At 55.9% G+C, this 16,944-nt stretch overlaps 1 protein-coding gene across 1 annotated transcript; it reads left to right on the top strand.

Moving 5' to 3' along the window:
- Positions 1-641: 641 nt before the first annotated feature.
- Positions 642-16,255, top strand: LOC104841505 (L-gulonolactone oxidase-like). The gene is made up of 12 exons (XM_010583212.1): positions 642-659; positions 1,035-1,136; positions 1,789-1,914; positions 3,350-3,444; positions 5,005-5,095; positions 5,770-5,955; positions 12,926-13,033; positions 13,474-13,550; positions 14,402-14,551; positions 14,949-15,113; positions 15,588-15,678; positions 15,993-16,255. Exons 1-12 carry the CDS (start codon positions 642-644, stop codon positions 16,119-16,121), a joined length of 1,338 nt encoding a protein of 445 aa, XP_010581514.1. The 3' UTR covers positions 16,122-16,255.
- The last annotated feature ends 689 nt before the right edge of the window (positions 16,256-16,944 follow it).

Consider the following 16,944-nt stretch of genomic DNA (forward strand, 5'->3'; position numbering starts at 1 on the left):
GGGGGGGGAGGATGCTGCAGACACCCCTGGGAGAGCCCCTTCTGCACCCCTGGAGAAGTTTGGCCAGTTTGGGGGGGGTCTGCTCTTTGGATGGGAGCTGAACCCATCATAGAGACGAGGAGAAGGAAAATCAGCTGAGGGCAGAGGAGGGAACCTGGGTGGGAAGGTGGAAGGCGGAGGGTTTGCTGATGGAGAGGAGGCTGGAGGGCACGGGAGGAAGGAGACTGCGGGAGGTGGCAAGGGAATAAATCATCCCCTGCAGCCAAGGTGGGACAAGTGCTGTGTTGGTGGGGCAGCACATTGGATCCAGTCCTGCGGGACCAGGGGGATTCATCATCTTCCCTGGGGCTTGGTGCCCAACCCCACACCAGGTCCTTCCTTGCCCAAGCCCCAGTTGGGTTGACCGTGGCCAGGGGGGGAAACTGATCCCCCCAGCCAGAACCCATCCACACCACCCTGGGGATGTCCTGCCTTGGGTTAACCCCTGCTGGGAGAGGGGATGGGTCTTTTGGCCGCACCCCTTCATGCCAGGCCTGGGGACAGTGTCTCAGGGTGGATGGCTGAGGTTGGAGGGAGGTCCCAGCCTGGTGCCAGTCAGACCCTCATGATGAGGCCATCTGGGGACACTGGGGCATGAGGCCATGCCCATGGGCCACGAGGTAGGTATGGGTGCTGAGACCAGGTCTGAGAGGAGACCACAGCAGAAGAGGCCGTGCAAACCAAGAGAAGCCCAGCACACGTCGTGCTGTAGGAGGAAGGGATGGGCTGCGCTCAAGGGAGATGTCTCAAACAGCCCAGAGCGTCCTCCCATTTCTCCTCACTGACTGCAAAGGGAGCCCCGGCTGACTTGCTCACATGGAGGCATTCTGCTCTATGGACTCAAGGGGTTGAGATGAACCTCTCTGTCCATAAATAATTAATCTTTTGGGAAACCTGGTTCTGGTACAGTGGTCTTGGCAGATGAAGGATGGGCTGTGTGGAAGAGCAGGGGAGGCACTTGCTTTCTTCTGCTTTAGCTCTTGGTTTTGGTCCAGGTTCATGGCCAAGGAGGATTCAAGTTCCAGAACTGGGCCAAGACCTATGGCTCCTCTCCAGAGCTGTACTTCCAGCCCACCTCAGTGGAGGAGATCCGGGAGGTAAGGAAGGTGCTTCCAGGAGACCACCCATTAGAAATGAAGAGGAGGAAAGGCCAGGAAGGGCTGTGATGTTCCATCATGTTCATCCAGAGAGGTCGCAGTTGGTGACAGCATGAGTCCTTCCCCTAGCCCCAGGAGATGGCCCATCCCGCTGAACTGCACGTGTTCTGCAGCAGGTGTGTCAAACACCTAAAAGATGCAGAAAACTGGCATGCCTGTCCCCAGCTGGACTCTGTTCCTTGGGCATCAGCATCTGGCATCCTTCTGGGGTCCCCTGCCTGTCCCAGCTGCCATGCTGAGGGGTGGGAGTCCTCTGTCACTTTTGCCACCCCAGAGATGCCTCTGCCACCCTAGAGTGTCCCAGGTGGGCATCGCCTCTTTTGGGACCACAGAATCATAGAATGGTTTGGGTTGGAAGAAACCTTTAAAGGTCATCTAGTCCAACCCCCACAGATGATGCCAAGGGCTGTCTTAGGAGGTGTCTGGGCTCCAGGGGTGGTTTTAACTCCAGATGATGAGTTATCCAAGTAAATGGATGTCAGCCATGGGTGAGGTTTTAGCTTGGGATGTCTCACAGAGCCTCTGCCACCGCCCTGAGCACACGGCTTTGAGGGAGATGCTGGATGCTCAGGGCCGCCTGTTGTCTCTGCAGATCCTGGATATGGCCAGGCAGCGTGACAAGAGGGTGAAGGTGGTGGGGGGTGGTCACTCTCCTTCGGACATCGCCTGCACCGATGACTTCATGATCCAGATGGGGAAGATGAACAGGGTCCTCAAGGTGAGACCGGCTTCTGGGAGGTGGCGCGGTGGCCCTGAAATGTGGTGGCACCCCTGTTTGTGCGACCACCGAGGGCTGGGAGGCATTGCGCCGACGCTGCCATACCCAGGGTGGGAGGTGAAAGGATGGAGAGGCTTTCCTCTCCTCACAGCCAGGAGTTTTCCCAACCTAGCCCCTGAAACGCTGGTGCAAGACTGGGCAATGCACATTTTCCTGGTATAAAAGCATCCTTTGTGCACTGGAAGCATGTGGAGCAGCTATAAAAATGCAAAGCAGTGATGTCTTCCCAGTGTGCGTTCAGCGAGGGCTTAACCTTGGCATGTTGTCCTCATCCCAGCACGGTCTGCTGGCTGGGGAGGAGGTACCTGGCAGGATCTCTTTTCGCGGCTCGCTTGATGCGAGCTTGCAAAGGTGCCTTAGGCACAGCAGCCTGGCAAAAACCTGGCTGGAGGTTCGTGGTCCGTGGTTTGTTCCTGCATCAGGTGGGAAATGTCCCCGTGGGAGATTGCTCCTTTTGATGACACTGGGAAGGAAACAGCTCTTCCTGGTTGCCTGTGGATCATATCCTGAACAACTTTGGGAAGATGAGAGCTGCTGGGAGGGAGAGGTTTTCCTGCCCTTTGCTTTGCATCCAGACCTCCGGCGTGTAGGGAGATACCGGGCTCTTACTGGGCCTGCACGGCTGGCTGGTTATAAACAGTGAGAGAACTGACTCTGTGCACATGTGCACGCCTGTGTGTTGTGTGTGCATGCACATGTATGTGTGTGCATGCACGTGTGTGTGTGCATGCCTGTTGTGTGCGCATGCATGCATTTGTGCATATATATATATATATGCATGTGTGTTTCTGTATGTGTGCATGTGTGTGTAGGTCTGCAGCTGAAGGTGAAAAAACCCTGACTCTAGCAGCAGATTCCGAGAGCTGGATCATACTGGTAATTAACAGCAATAATTAATTAAGGAACAGCTCTCTCCCTGACAGCTCTGTCTGTCAGAAGCAGGATGCATAGCTCCCAATGGTAACAACCTCTCCTTCCACCAGGAGCTGGCTGGAGCTGGCTGAGCAAGGCAGGAGGGCAGAGTGAAGAGGTTTGCTGAAGGTAGAGCTTTGCTGGGGAGTGTCTTCTCCCTTGCATTGACCAACACCAGGGAGCAGTTATGGGAGAGGTTACACAGCCTTGAGACTGGGGAGAGCGAGGGGAGCAGGGTCTGGACCAGGGGCAGGAACCAGTGGTACCACTGGGTTGGACGAGATTTGGGTTGGGTGAAGGTCTGAGAGAGGTGGCAGGTCAGGATGGAGCAAGTCCCTCGTGGTACGTGACTCTCCTGTACAGATGTTATCAACTCTGCGTTGGTAAAAGCCGAGGTGTTTTCCATGGGGTGTTTCTCCTCCGAGCTGTGTGACCTTCCCCTCTCCCATCCCATCCTTCACAGGTGGACAAGGAGAAGCAGCAAGTGACGGTGGAAGGTGGGATTTTCCTCTCGGATCTGAACATCGAGCTGAGCAAGCACGGGCTGGCCCTGGCCAAGTGAGTATGACACGTGTGCGGGGCCATCCCTGGGCATCCTCCCAGGTGTCTGTCCTTGTCCCAGACCAAGTGCTGGGACACGGCAAAACAGGGATGTTTGAAGAGCTTTTACTGCAGAATAGGGGTGTTTGCTTCAGGATCTGGTCTTCCACCAGGGTCCTTCAGACTGCAGGTCAACCCCCTCCACAGTGGAGTAGCCAATCCTGCCTTGGAGCAGGAGACTGGACAAGGGGAGCCTTTATCCCCACACCAGTCCTATATTCTCGCTGTACCTACCAGGCTGGTCCTTTCCATGTCACGAAGGAAAACTCTGCACTCCCTGGCCCCAAAAAGATGAGAGCATCTCTCCGAGGGAGGCTGACAGCAGGCAGCTCTGGGCAAAGGAGGCCGATGTTGCACAAAATTAGGCTAGAAATGAGGTTTTGATGGCAAAAGGCAGTTAGCCATTGGGATATCTTAGCAGGAGGCATGGGAGAGTCCTTGCTCTGCATTGCTTTGAGATGTCTGCTGTCCCCAGAGGAGGAGGTGGGAGTGATGGGCTGGGGGGTCCAGGGCAATTGCAGGGAGAGGGTGGGACGCTTCGAGCTGCTCATGGCTGATCCCTCTGCCTCCAGCACATGTGGTTCTCCTTTGCGGTGGGTGTCTTGTCAAGGGCTTGGAGGGCCCCATGTTCAGACAGGGGTTTGCAAAGGAAATAGCCATGGAGAAGAGCATTTCTCACACTCAATCTCTTTCACTTGCTGACCTCAGAGAAGAAATTGCTCTTTAATTACAGTCTACCTCAATAGCCATGTTCCTCTGTTGATAAAAGCGATGAGTTTGGCAGAGCCCCAGCCAGGGCTGGGGTGAGGGTTCAGAGAAATGAGCCCCACCGGAGCAGATGGCCAATGGAGCAGGACTCCTTCATGGAGGAGGAATCCACCGAGGGTTGCAATGATCACAGAAACCATGTCTGGTTCAGGACTTCCCTGCTCCCCAGCTGTTGGAAGCTGGAGGAGTGTTTGGGGGAAATGGCAGTAACAGCACCCTGTTTGCTTTAACCTTCTACCATCCCCCTGTGCCCGCCTTGGCCATGGTTGCAGGGACGGACCTTGGTCTGCAGACCTTATACTTGTGGATGCTCCTTCCAGCCCTGCTCCACAGTGATGTTTCTGGGGTAAACCCGGTTCCTCACCCCATGCTCTGACTACATATGGGAGGGATGTCTCCATCCCATTGAGTCCCTCCAGGCTCATGAGGAGAGATGGGGACTTGTGAGATGGGACACAGCTGAGTTGACCGCGGTGACCTGCGTTCACCGGCTGCCTCTTCCTCCCCATGGACTCTAGCAGCATCCTGATAGATATGTCCCATGGAGACATGCACACAGGGCCAACAAACCCACCTGTAGCTGCAGGATGCCCTGAAGGGTGGAAAACCCTGCTCCTTGGAGTAGGGGGGCATGTCCTGGTGGTCTCTGTGAAGGGTCCGCACGTGGTGTAATGCCTGGCACGGGGGGCTGTGCCCCACGCCGTGTCCCACGCACTGAGGTCCTCATCCAGCCCCTTTGTCTGCCCCCAGCTTAGGAGCCGTTTCTGAGGTGGCAGCGGCTGGTGTGATCGGGACAGGGACGCACAACACTGGGATCAAGCACGGCATCCTCCCCACCCAGGTGAGATGCGAGTTGAGAGAGTGTCAATGCATGGACATCAGCATCTTGAGGGCTTCAGGGGAGATGTCCCATCACCCAGTCCAGGTCTGGTGTGCCCAGCCCTGGGGTAAGGACACTGCAAGCAGGAGGGGTCCTGTGCCCCCGGGATGGAGCTGCTATGGGACCTACTTCATCTGCCAGCTGAAACATAATCCAGATCAAAACTGCTCTGTCCCTGTGCTTTATGGTTTTATAATCTAATGAATAAGCACTGTACCAAAGGGAAAGCAGTTCTTCTTGTATTGGAGCCCCCCAAACCCCAAATCTCTGCAGGACCTGGTCTATTTTTAACTAGACACTTATGAAAATCCTCCACTCCTAGCTCAAATCCTGTATGACAATTCCACTGATGGTTATGGAAAAGTGCAGTAATTTGGGGGAGTTTTACTTCTTTATTTGACGGCTTTTCCTAGCAACCCCCAGAGAGAGAAGGATCCTTTTATGTCACTACATCAAAGGTGGCAGGAGAGGGGCTGGTGGAGCCAAGCTCAGCAGAAAGCACCCTGTGATGATGGTCGTGGTACAGGGGTCTCCCTGCTTAGCCCCCAACCCAAAGTTTTGGGGTGGATGAAGGTTCTTGGCATGGACCTGGGACACCCTGAACGCTCGCTGAAGCTTTGCTCCCTTCTCGGCAGGTCGTAGCACTCACACTGCTGACAGCCTCGGGGGAGATCCTGGAGTGCTCCGAGTCCATCAACGCGGACATCTTCCAGGCTGCCCGCCTGCACCTCGGCTGCCTGGGCGTCGTGCTCACGGTCACCTTCCAGTGCGTGCCCCAGTTCCACTTGCACGAGGTGGCCTTCCCCTCCACCCTCACTGAGGTACGATGTGGGCGATGCTTTTGAAGCTTCCTTGGGGATAAGCAAAGCTCTTGGTGAGGTGACACGGTTGGGGGAAGACTGGGAAGTGGTCGCGCTCCGATAGAAAATCCCACACGTGTGTAGGTTGCACTCCTTATGCATCTTCACGGTGTGCTTCATGGTGTCCTTGAAGCTGGAAACACCTCCCGGGTGACAAAGGAGAGGAAGGAAAAGCCATGTTTCTTAGCAAATGCCATTTTAACTTCCCATGGGTGGGAAGAGCATCTTCTGGGAGTGGAGAAGTGCAGGTAGTGGGGTGGGGAGGAGAGGTACTCGTGAATGCCACCTCTGCGCCGCGTAGGGCAGGTGGGTGGTCAGGACCTGCCGCAAGACATGCATTGCATGGTGCAGTTGATGTTCAGGAGCAAAGCAGGGTTGGAGGTGCAGCCCCTCGCGTGGTTGCAAGCTGAGCCAGAGGCGAGGGCTGAGTGTGCTCTGGCAGCTTTGCTGGCCACAAAATCTGGGAAGCCTGCTTGGGAGAGATCTCCTGGCTGGGCTGCAAGAAGAGGCAGTTCCCTCTTTAGGGAAAAGTCTGGACAATGAGACCCCTGTCAATGTCCCCGTGTCCCGGCCTCTCTGCAGCATCGTCCTCACTTCTCAGCATCAATTGTCCCCTGCCTGACTCAGCCCGGGGGTGACGGAAACAGGACCCCCTCCTCCAGCTGTGGTCTACCCCTCATGTACAACCCCGTGGGTTTTAAACTATTCCCCCGTCGCGTGAGCAATGCCTGAGCCTCGCTGCAGGTGGGGATCAGCGAGAGGAAGGGCAGCCGCAGCGGTGGGGAGCTGCTTCAGGCTGTGCGATGCCAGCGGTCCCACCGGAGCAGGGATGGAGGTTTGCCCGTAGCCATCAGCTTCATCTTCCCTGGGCCGCCTCCAAGCCGCGGCGGGGCTGAGCGTGGAGGCTCCAGCACAATCAAATTAGAGAGGCTGAAGGAGCCCGCCGGCGTCAGCGCTGCCGCCTTCGGCACTTGCTTCTGTCCTCGGGAAACGTCACCGTGAGATGGATCTGCCAACGCCTCTGCTGCGTTTAACCCAGCGTTCGCAGGCGCTGGCAGGTCAGAGGAGATCTGGTAACTCCAGGCACACATGACTAAGCCTAATGCAGATTTAATGTTCCAGCTGGAGAAAATTACCCTTGCTGGAAATCCTGGTCTGGTCTGATGAGCTGTCGCGCTGCCTGGACTAAGCAAGAACAGGGAGAAGACTGTGCCTGCGCTGAGCCAGCATCCCTGGAGGCAGGCAGTGCCTAGCTGGGTCCCGCAGGAGAGGAGCAGCATCCCGCAGGGCATGGCTGCTCCCACGAGCCGTGCGCTCTCCGAGGAAGTGCCGTCTCCCATCTCGTCGAGTCCTGCTGCTCGGCTAACGGACAGCCTTGCTTTTTCCAGCGACAGATGGGCCACTTAAAATAGTCCATGAGCATCTTGTGCTCTTGAAAAGAACTTGGTCCCTTCTTCTGTGTGAGGTCAGGGTATGTTTTCGGGATGGGGCTCTCCATCTCCCAGCGTGCAGGTTGGGTGTAACTCTTTTTTTTTTCTTTGAGCTGAACTTGCGACAAACCGTGCTGGGGATGAGAAGGAGTGTGATGGGTGACACATTTCAAGGGGCAGACAGAGCAAATCCCTTATAAGGATCCAACCCCAGAGCTGCACTTGGGTCGTGTGACGGAAAACTCTCTTTAAACCAATTGTTGTGTTGCTACTGGACTTGTCTGTCTCCGTCTTGCCAGAGGTCCGTATCACCCAGACTAAGGTGTATGGTGCCAGTAACTGACCCACCTGGGACATCCCCAAGGGAGGATGGCTTTCTGAGGAGGGTTTCCGACCGGCTCTCTCATAGATTAGGATCTTGCAAGGCTCTGAACGGTTCACACGCTGTCTCCTTCTTGGCAAGTTCTGCTGTCCCACCATCCATCCTCTCCCTGTTGTCCCCTCTTCTTGGCCATATCCCTCCTGAAGACAACATCTTGCATGTAGCCTATGAAAGGGCACTTAGCTGACCATGGAGAGCATGAGGAGTTTAGGTCCTTGTTCAGCACGTGGCTGAGGCACTGGGTACAGTGTTCGGGGGTGCTGGTACAGAGATGCTCAGTGCTGGAGAGTGGTTTCCTCCAGCCGAGCTTCCCATTCCCAGCAGGAGCCAGGCTGAAACAGGCTGATTTCCCTCGAAAGAATCATGAAGTGCCCTTTTTTGGGGCAGTGCATCTCCTGGGCTTTGCGAGCTTGGGTCTCCACGTGGCTCTGTGGCCAATGGTGGGTGTGATCTGGTTCCCTCAGAAAGCATTTTGAAGGCCCAGTGGGCATTTCTACAGAGTGATTTGAAGGAATTCTTCCTCCTGGGAACACATCAAAACCGACTTTCCCTGTCTCTGCCATTATATAAACTCCTTTTAACTGCTGGATGCATTTCCTTGGAGCCCTCCCACCCTCACGGTGCTGGGAAGTCGGATGGAGCGATCTGTTCCATCTGGTGCCCAGCCCCATCATGGCTGGGACATCCTGGCACAGCTGCTGTATCAGGATGTGACCTACCGCCTTGAGCTGAGCAATCATCCAGCTTGTTCCAGCTCTCTGGCACCAGATCGTTGCTGCAGGCTGCAGCATTGCACAGGCTAAAGCCTACAGAGAAGGGGCCACCTGCAAGTTGAAAGACCTGGTGGCCTCCCAAATGCTGTGTGGACTCGCTGCGGTCACTGGAAGGAGTTAGATTTCTGGATGGGGAAACTGAGGCAGAAAGTCTACCAGGAGGAATAAACCAGTGGCGGTGGAAAGGAAGCTCTCCAGGAGCTTGGATCTGCTTCAACCGCAATCGTATTTGTCCTCCTGTGAGGTCTGACGTCCCTGCTGGTGCATCCTCATCCATTCTCTCATTTGGGTCTCACAGGTCCAGTTCCAGCCCTGGCTAACGACAGCACAAGCCTTCGTTAAGTCAGGCTCATGAAAAATAAATAGTCCTTGGACAAAAGCAGCAAAATTTGTTGCAGGATTGATCAGAGCTGCAGCACTAGTAAAGCTCTGAGAAACACTGTCCTTAATTTTTTAAGGACTGAATTATTCAGAGCCCCGTTGGGGTGGCTTGAACACCACCAGGAACGTGAATTTAACGCACTTTTGCAGTATCTTCTTTGCAAGCCCTGATCTGAAGCAACCCAGTGGTCCTTGTGCCATGCCATGGGTGGTGGGGCTGTCTGAGGAGGTGGACAGAGAGGTCCGTGGACATTACCTGAGTCATTAACGTGTTTGCCTGCCTGCTGTCACCCCCCTAAGAGCAGCTGCACCAGAGCAGTGAGAGCTGGTGCACTTCAGGGTCTTATTTTTCCTGGGAGGTAGGAAGAGAAGACAGAGGAATAGGGGGAACCCACCAAGGTATTTCTGCAGCATGCAGTGAGTTCATTACTGGTGTTTCCAGTTGCAGAGGTGATGAGTTTGTGTCTAATGGCTCAGATGTATTTTTTGCCTGTGAATTGCCTGTTTGCTTTCTGAGCTGTGACTTCCCTGGTGTCCTGCAGCAGGGAGTTCCCTGCTTTAAATGCATCTTTAGTATGTTTAAATGTGGTGGGAGCCTGCCAGCTCCTTACGGCTTGGTCCTCACCCACCCTGCCAGCCTGCTCGGACCTTCACTGCATCTTCTAGCACCTTTCCTCAGCCAAATTGCTAGGTTGAGCGTTGTTTTACACCTCCTAATCTGCCTTTTAGCTAGGAAACTTAAGCTCACGTGCGGGATAACCCTGCTATCCTGAGCAGGGCAGGTAGCCCAGGTTGAGCTTTACCTTGCTGAGCATCATCTGCCCGGGCTATGCCCCCTGCACAGCTCAGCCCATCTTTCCCCAGGTCCCTTGGGGCTGTTAGGAGGGTGAAACAAGAATGCACTCTATAAATATTAATGCCATTATCAATTCTCGGTCATCGCTGCTCCTCGCCTGCTTCCAGATCTCCAGCTTTCATGTCGAGTGGCCCAGCGAGGCGGAAGAGAATAATGGCAAGGGAGCAGGTTGCTTGAAATATTTAAGCCTGAGTTATCTAAGACATTGCAAATAATATATGTGTCAGAGGACCCAGGCTTGGATTTGTGGTTATGTAAGATCTGCATGCTTTCTTTTCTGGCCTCGTGATTATCTTTATCACTGGGATAAACTCAGCTGCTCTAGCTGCTGACAATGACCAGGATCAAGGCACGGGACTGAGAGGGTTCATTGCACAGCTGAGGTCACCAGAGAGACCTGCAGAGCATCCCTGGGTGGTGGCAGGGATGGAGTCGTCCTTCCCTTGTCCCAGACCTGCTGGGAGGCTGATGAGGATGGGTCAGACTCAGATACGATACTTCTTCCCCAGGTCTTTGCAGCTTTGGGGCTTCCTGAGCTGGAGGCAGTTTGTATATATGTAATAAGGCAATGAGTTTCTCTTCTGGAAGGTCTCTGATCTGCTTCTGAACCCATGCAAACTTTTAGCCACCTGCAGACTTGCACAGCTTAGCGACCTGGTGGGTGAAGAAGAGCTTTTTTGGTCTGAGCCTACCACTGCCTAATCCTAACCCTAACCCTAATCCTAACCCTAACTCTAACCCTTTGGGGGATGTCTCAGGCACCTGGGACGGATCCCTCCAGCTCAACTCCCCCAAGACCGCCCATTGCCTTAACCCTCTCTCCATTGCTGGGCCTGACCTCATCCCTCTTAGCCAGAAATGTTGGTTTTGGTGTCAGTGAATGGAAGCGACTCTTCCAACCAGGGCTCGGACACCGTACCCGGACGCGGTAGGACCCTGCCAGGCGCAGGCAGCACGCAGGCACAGGGGGAGGCTGAGCATCCATCTCCTCCCCCAAAACGCGAGCTCCCCCTGCTCCCTGGCTCCCCTTCATTGCTCAGGCAGACCTACAGGACATGTGCTAGTAACTTCTTGTGCTTCGTCCTCCGCAGCACCTTGGCCACATCTGCTGCTTGCCCCATCCTTGTCCTTTCCCTGAAAACCATCTGGAGCAACCAGACCTGCATTGCAGCAGGCGGGGTGCCTGACCCTCAGCTCAATGAGCTCTCGAGGGTGTTTGTAAGCAAGAAAGCAAGCGGCTTCTTTTGACCCGGCCTTTGTGAACCAAAGGGATTTGTTCTGGGCTCCTGGGAGGGAAACGAAGACGAGCAAAATCCCCTGGGTCTCTGCAGGCTCCAGGGTCATCTCCATTGTGTGCATTGGTCACATTACAGTGACAAGATTTCCACTGCCCGACCTCTGCCTCCGACTCCGGCACTCAGCCAGCCGACGACGTCTCCAAGGACTCCCGAAGCCGGCTCGCTCGCTGCCTTCAGCTCTTGCCCGCTGCGCTGTAATTATCCTACAAAGTCGCAGGCTTATTTTCTTCAGACCGATATCACAAGAATCAAAAGCGCACATTGAAAAGGTCACCCCACTACCAATTTGCTTCTGCGCTCAAACGCCGCGGCTGGAAGACAAACAGACGTTGGCAGGATCACCTTGGGAAAGCTGCATCCTTCTTTTCCTCACTTGTTTTAGCTTCTCGATTAATTTGTTCCTAAACCAAACCGATGAAAATGTGGGGTCGTAGCTTTTGCCCTGCTTCTACTTGCACAACCGTTAACTGTTTCCAACATAAGAACTTCTCTGGCCAGAAAGTAGGCTGTTTTGGGAACATTTTAGAGAGATTTTGTGGCTTTTTGGGAGCTTGCAGATGTGGTGATGAAGGCAACAGCATTAGCGTTATTTCTTACCAATTACAGGAATACAGTATTCATCTTCCCATCCTCCCTGCTTTAACGGGACCGTGGCATTACAGCAGTGCGGCCCCACGAAGACCCTCACCTTATAGCGGGGTCACAGCAAGATGCTCAGTGCTAAAGCAGCCCAGCTTGGTGATTAATAGCTCATTAAGACAAATCATTCAAATGGCACAGACAGAAAGGAGCAGCTTTGCAGCTAAGGTTGCCAAGACCTTCCTGGGGTTATATCCATGGGTCATTGCACCTTCTCCTGGGTCAAGCAAACTCCTTGAAGCAAAGCTGCTGGGTTTTTAAGCTTTTCTGCAAAACTATGGGAGATCTCTGCAGGAGGAGCAGGGGGTGGTTGGAGAAGATGTTTGCAGGAGGGAGAGGTGCTGGCCTGGCCAAAACAGCACCATGCAGGAGGTGAACACAGGTTCTTGCCACCCTTGCATGCACAGGCAGGGAGAAGGGACAAGGGCTGAAAGGTCTTTTAATTTCTGTGGGTGCTGCTGTGTCAGGCAGCAGGGTTTCTTCCAAGTAGCCCAAGAATAAGAGTCCAGTGGCTCTGGGAACAGGCTGCAGTCACCCCCTCGAGCCTCATTACCTGCATTGTTCTGCCTGTCCCCTGCCCGCTCCATCCCCTGTTACATCCCAGCTCCAACCCCTGTTTCCCTGGGGCTCCAGAGCTGCAGAGGGTTGTGTTGCCAGGGTGTGAAAGCTGGGAAGGGCATCCTTGGTGTTGGACCAGGAGGTGGATTTCGGTAGCCCCTGGCATGCCCTACTGTATGGCTGATGGCTGGAGGGGGCCCTTCCAGCCCTGGCTGTGCTGCCTTATGTCTGGGAATGCCTGAAGGGACAGTTTGGGGGCTGCAGAGGTGTGATTGCAGGAGGATGCAGGGTCTGAGCTTGTGTGTGTGCCAGATGCAGCCCCAGCAGCATCTGCAGGACGTGGGGGTCTGCCACGGCCGAGGGAGAGGAGATGATGAGCATGCTCGGTTCCCCAGATGTTGGGTCCATGGTCTCTATTAGCCCCTTGGTGCTTGGTTGGGCTGTATTGACCCCCCTCCAACCCAAAACTTGCCAAGACTCTGCAGACAGACTCCTTGGACCTTCCCTGGCATTCCTGGGAATCCTCCAAGGTGCCTCCAAACCCTGCTCCCAGGATCCCTGCTCCATGGTGGGGTTCAGTCACCAACCAGCACCCATTTCTCTGGTTGTTGCAGGTCCTCGATCACCTCAATGACCACCTGCAGAGATCTCAATATTTCCGATTCCTGTGGTTCCCTCACAGCGAGAACGTCAGCGTCATCTACCAGGATCCCACCAACAAGGCAGGTCCCAGCAGGCTCCATGTGGGAAGGGAGAAGGGCCCGTGCACAAAACTGAGTGTCCTCCGAGAGCCGGTGTTTAGGATGGACTTGCAGTGCAAGGGCTGCTGGGGGGGGCTGATCAGGGAAACGGCATTTTGGGGCTGGGCTGGACTCTGCCCCATGCTCCACGGTCTGGGTGTCCCGGGACATGGATGCAGCTGGGGCTGTCCAAGCTCTCAGCATCCTCATGACAAAGCCTGGTCTCTTCCTGGGCACTGGATTTGGCTCTTTTTCATCACGGGAGAGAGATATGGGGAGTCCCGGGGTGCCCTTCTCCAAACCCCCGCTCCCAGCTTGGTCCTGGTCCAGGCACGTGCTCCCACCTTCATGCCCGCTGGCAAGAAAGCTGCAAACCCTGCTAGTCCCTAATGACCATCATCTTCCTCTGCTTGGCTTTGCAGCCCCCCTCTTCCTCTGCCAGCTGGTGGTGGGATTACGCTGTTGGCTACTATTTGCTGGAGTTTCTGCTCTGGATCAGGTAAGGGCATGGTCTGGGCAGTGTTTGGGGACAAGTAGGGTGGGGTGGATTTCTCCAGGGCTGGCCTCATCCAGATCTGTTCTCTGCATCTCTACACCGAAACCTGTGCTGCTTTGCTGGGAGTCCCAGGGAAGATGGCAAGAGAGGACTGTGACTGCGAGCACCCCCATCCCTGGGGAAGAAGGAGATGCTTGTTCTCCTCCAAGCAAGCTCCTGCGCAGGAGGAGCGAGTTTGGGTTGGGATTGATGTCTGGGGCTGCACTGCCCTCGTGTGTGCACAGAGATGGAGCAGCAGTGCGGGTTTGCAGCAGCAAAGGAGCTTTTTGGAGGAGGGTGGTGGCTGTGAGCATGTCCTGAGCACCAGGGTGGAGACAGGAGAGCCAGGCAGGACACCATGAAGAGGGAGAAGAGGGACTGTGGCCACTTAGGACTCTGCCAAGGGGTCCACCCTGCCACTCCACCCTGTCCCCAGTAGCTCTCGGTCCCCCAGCGTGCGGATGCCCAGTGCCCAGCCTGGGAGGCTCTGAGGTCTCGAGGGGGAGGGAAGGTGATGACCGAGCACCCCTTTTCTAGCTTGCAGCAAGAGGAGGGGGAGGGAGCTGAGGACAAGGGTGCAAGGTCCAAGACCAGGTGGAGTGAGCACAGGCAAGCTCCAGGCAGGGCTGCAGGACCCCATGGGCTCCAGCACCCTTGGAGTATTGCAGCTTTGCTTACAGCCCCTTGAGAGGGTATCCCCTCGTCCAGCACGCTCAGGCTGTGGTTTGTGGCATCACAGCTCACAGCCTGCCCTTGGCAATTCCCCGGGCAGCAGCTCTGCGGTCAGGTCTCACCTCCTGCTCTCTCCCCTGCAGCACCTTCATGCCCAGCTTGGTGTGCTGGATCAACCGCTTCTTCTTCTGGCTCCTCTTCAGCTCCCGGGTGGAGAATATTGCCATCAGCTACAAGATCTTCAACTACGAGTGTCGCTTCAAGCAGCACGTTCAAGACTGGGCCATCCCCATGTAAATGGCTCTGCAGACCCTCCCTTGTCCATCCCCAGCTGAGCTCAGTGCCCAAACCACATGCCGTCCCCTGCCTGTGCTCTGCCCCAGCCCAGGCTGCCTGGAGCAGGAGCAAGGCTGTGGAGAAAGGGACCTGGCTAGGAGACACCATTCCTATCTGCAAGCTTAGCATGAGGAGCCTTCTGCATCCCTGACCTGGGGTACCAAATCCATGCCACACCGTGTCTTGGGGCTTTGTGAGCCCAAAGCAATGGGAGGGATGTGCTGGGACATGCCAAGCCATTCCCTAATTAGCATGGGGCCAGGGATGGAGCTGTGGGGATGGGGGTTCAAACCCGAAGAGAGCTGGCTGTGCCCATGCTGGCATTAACTGGGGCTGGGGGCTTCTCCTGGGCAGTGAGAAGACGAAGGAAGCTCTGCTGGAGCTGAAGGCTGCCTTGGAGAACAACCCCAAGATGGTGGCTCACTACCCCGTGGAGGTGCGCTTCGCTCGGGGGGACGAGATCTGGCTGAGTCCCTGCTTCCAGCGAGACAGCTGCTACATGAACATCATCATGTACCGGTGAGCCATGTCCCCATTCCCCGCCTCCTCCTCCTCTTCCTCCTCGGGTCAGTGGTACAGCAGGATCCCAGCCCAGAGACCCAGCAGCAGCAAATGCACAGCTCAAACACACCGACACCAGCTCTTGGCTGGCACTGGCAAGCTGGATCAAGCAAGCTCCTGCACCTTTGCCCGCTCACCCCACTCAGACATTTGCAGGCACCAAGCCAGCAGGGATGGGGTGGCCTTGGAGCACCCCAGAGCCACCCACCCCTGTTTCTTGAGGATGTTGTCCTACATGAGGGTCCACTGGCCAAGTACCGGCAGCTTGCTGGTACCCAGAGGGTTTCCATCACCCGGTGCTTGTCAAAGAACCCGTGATGGGTCCCTGGGGTTGTCCTTCTCCCCAAGTCAGGGTTTCTTGGGGAGGTTTCCTGGGTGTGCAAATACCCCCACAGCCCCTGCTAATGCCCTCCCTGCCTGACCCACCCCCAGGCCCTACGGGAAGAACGTCCCCCGCCTCAACTACTGGCTGACCTATGAGGGCATCATGAAGAAGCACGGTGGGAGACCACACTGGGCAAAGGTACCGACGGCCCCGCTGCTCTGGGAGGAGAGGGTCTGCGGAAGGGGGTCCCTTCCCCTTCTCCATCATGGGAGGGGGGATTTGCAGTTGAGTGGGGGTCAGAGAAGGGCCCCCACATCGGGCTGGTCCCAGAGGGAGATGGGTGCCTCGAGGAGATGGTGTTCCCCTGTTTGCCACCCACGCTGGGCACGTAGATAAGGGGATGGAGGTCCCACCACTTCTGCAGGGGCTTCCCACAGTGGTGGTGGGGGTCCAGGGACAGAAACACGTTCCCCAGTGATGGGCAGCCCTCCTGGGCACTCTCTCTCCTGCAGGCCCACAGCTGCACTCGGAAGGACTTAGAGAAGATGTACCCAGCCTTCCCCAAATTCTGCTCCGTCCGGGAGAAGCTGGACCCCACGGGGATGTTCCTGAACACCTACCTGGAAAAGGTGTTTTACTGATGGGGGCAATGTGGGGGGTGGAGGAAAAATCAGCCATCACCCCCAGTTCTCGGGACACCCCCAAAGCTCACGGTCCCAAGGTGTTGCACCCCCAGCTCTGCCCTCATCTGTCGTGACAGCAGGCAGCAAGGGCTGGCCCCACGGGCAGGGACGTGCTCTGGTCTTGATGCTGACAAGGCTCTGCAGTGCCTGGGAACCTCTCCTGGAAACCAGCAGCTCGGAGAGGACCATGTCCCTGTCCCCCCGAGACCTGTACAGCCCCAAGTGCCTCCTGTCCAAGCCAATAAAGACCTTTCTTTGAACAGAACTTATCTGAGCCTGTGCTTTCAGCCTGGCTGTGTGTCCGATGTGGCCCTGGGGACCGAGGAAGGGGCTTGGTGTCCCTGTACAGCCCCACTGCGGGGGTCAGGGCTGGACATGGAGACCAGAGCCCATTGCACAACCTGGGACTGGTGCCATCCATGTCCTCGAGCTCAGGCCATCCCTCCTTGCAGAAGCACGCAGGCAGATTTGGGGATGAAGAGGCTGCCTGCCAGATCCACCCCCACCTGGCTCACGTTGGTGTAAGGGAAGCCATGCATGGGCACATGGATTGGGTCCTCTCCCAGCTGCTCCACGCTGCCAAAACCTGCAGGAGGTGTTCCTCAGGATCCAGTGGGGTGATGCCCATGCTCCTGTCCCTCCTCTCCTAGAAACCACCCCTGCTAGACCAGTCCAAACAGTGCTGGTCCAAGCCACACTTGCATCCTCAAGAGATGAGGAAGGGGACATGGGTTGCTCAAGAGGAGCCCAGGATGGACAGGACACACGGACAGCAGATCAA

Source organism: Haliaeetus leucocephalus, unplaced genomic scaffold, assembly GCF_000737465.1.
Source record: "Haliaeetus leucocephalus isolate CR32 unplaced genomic scaffold, Haliaeetus_leucocephalus-4.0 Scaffold871, whole genome shotgun sequence".
Classification (NCBI taxonomy): domain Eukaryota; kingdom Metazoa; phylum Chordata; class Aves; order Accipitriformes; family Accipitridae; genus Haliaeetus; species Haliaeetus leucocephalus.